This window comes from Monoraphidium neglectum, assembly GCF_000611645.1.
Source record: "Monoraphidium neglectum strain SAG 48.87 unplaced genomic scaffold scaffold01794, whole genome shotgun sequence".
Classification (NCBI taxonomy): Eukaryota; Viridiplantae; Chlorophyta; class Chlorophyceae; order Sphaeropleales; family Selenastraceae; genus Monoraphidium; species Monoraphidium neglectum.
Window position 1 is genome coordinate 10,880 of NW_014011834.1, and position 1,683 is coordinate 12,562.

Below are 1,683 nucleotides of genomic sequence, written 5' to 3' on the forward strand. Positions count from 1 at the left end.
GTGTGGGGGGGGGGTAAGGGTGTGTGTGTGTGTAAGTGTGTGTGTGTGTGTGTGTGTGTGTGTGTGTGTGTGTGTGTTGTTTACAAACGTAACGTGCTCTGGAGCCCCAAAATGCGCACACCTGCCTCGTCGAGGGTGCCGCCATGCCTGCGCAACAATCGCAACCTACCCTCTTTCGCTCCTTCCCGTGTACTCTTCAGGCAACACGTTTCGATATTCACAGGTAATACGTCGGTTTGTGAGGTCCGTGGTGTGATACAGGGCAAGAGTACATAAGCATGCCAATTGCTGTTATGGCATGTGAGTGTGCTTTCTGAAGCGTATGGCAGCCCTCACCCCTGCGTTTTATTTGTCGCGCATCTTGTCTGGGCTGGGCACTACACACAGCGACTTCATGGACTTCTTTGCAGTCTACACAAACATCGGGGCAGTCTACCGCCCCTCGTCCGGCAGCAAGATCCAGGACCGCCACGCCATCTTGCTGGTCGGGTGCGCCGGCTGCTTGCAATTGCAGAAAATGCATACAGTAGCGCGATCCTGCTTCAGCATCGCAACCTATTTGATTACTCTTGCGCATGATCGCACGTAGTGACTAGGCAAATGACAGCAGTACACCATGCTCGCTTACCTCACCAGGTATGACAATGTCAACCAGTTCTGGATCGCGCGCAACTCATGGGGCCCAGGTGCGGTCTTGTGTCCAGGGTGCAAAACAGCTGGCCGGCATTAAAATGGTTCCTACACATAAATTTGGATTTTCCGGTCTAATGCGGCTTCAAAAATACATGCGTGCATGTGCAATAAGGGCCTGTACACGCAATCCTTGTCTTCCCGCCTAGGTTTTGCTCAAGACGGCAATTTTAAGGTAGGCGCAAGCTGGGCCTTGCTGCTGGGCTCCAGGGCAACAGCGCTACCGTCAATGGAAGGGTAATGTTGAGGTTGGGCCTGGTGTGGTCCAACCAACGCCTGCTGCTCAGCACCACAGCGCTTCGCGTGTGCGGCCCATGTGGGCCCATTTGGGTTGACGAGCACATACATTGATAATGTGCGAGGCAATGCGGCCGCACAGCTCCTTAGGCAGGGTTATCCTGTAGCGCTCACAGCCATGTCTCATCCTGCAGGACTTTGGTTGTCGTATGTTTGCCGGCAACACCGGGCTTGTCGCTTCCCTTCCAAGTCACCCATGCAAAGGGACCAGAAACGAATCTCAACTCTCACCTGGCATGATACTTCTCTAGACAAGTGACATGCCCAATCGCTGCATGTCCTGGATTAGGTCGCGTTTGGAGCGGCGAGCGTCCTGAGCCCGGGGGACACTTTTGGCGTCGTGTTTGCGCCATCCACAGGAGCCCCCAGGCGGCCCCCTCCCAAGCTGGCGGCTGCACCCACCCTGCCAAAGGGCTGCAGCTACTACACGGTGGGTACTTAGCTGCCAGTTTGTTGTATGCTTTTTACGTGGTGCTAAGGGCCGATGAACACTCCGACCCTTTGATGAACGCGCACCCCGTGCATCCACCTCGCTCGCCTGTAGGCGGTGCCTGGGGACTACCTGTCGGGCGTAGCGGACCGGGTGGAGGTGCCGCTTGAGAAGCTGCTGCTGGACAATTTGGACACACTGAGGGACCTAGACAGCCCCCTGGCGGGCAAGAGGCTCGCAGTGTGCCCCCTGGGGGTGTCACCGCC

The 1,683-nt window shown here is 56.4% G+C and overlaps 1 protein-coding gene across 1 annotated transcript; it reads left to right on the plus strand.

Annotated features, from left to right (window-relative positions):
* Positions 1-322: 322 nt before the first annotated feature.
* Positions 323-489, plus strand: MNEG_9027 (hypothetical protein; the record flags this gene model as incomplete). The annotated part of the gene is made up of 1 exon (XM_014042502.1): positions 323-489. A coding segment is annotated over one exon (167 nt), but the record flags the coding sequence as incomplete, so codon positions are not given.
* Positions 490-1,683: the final 1,194 nt, after the last annotated feature.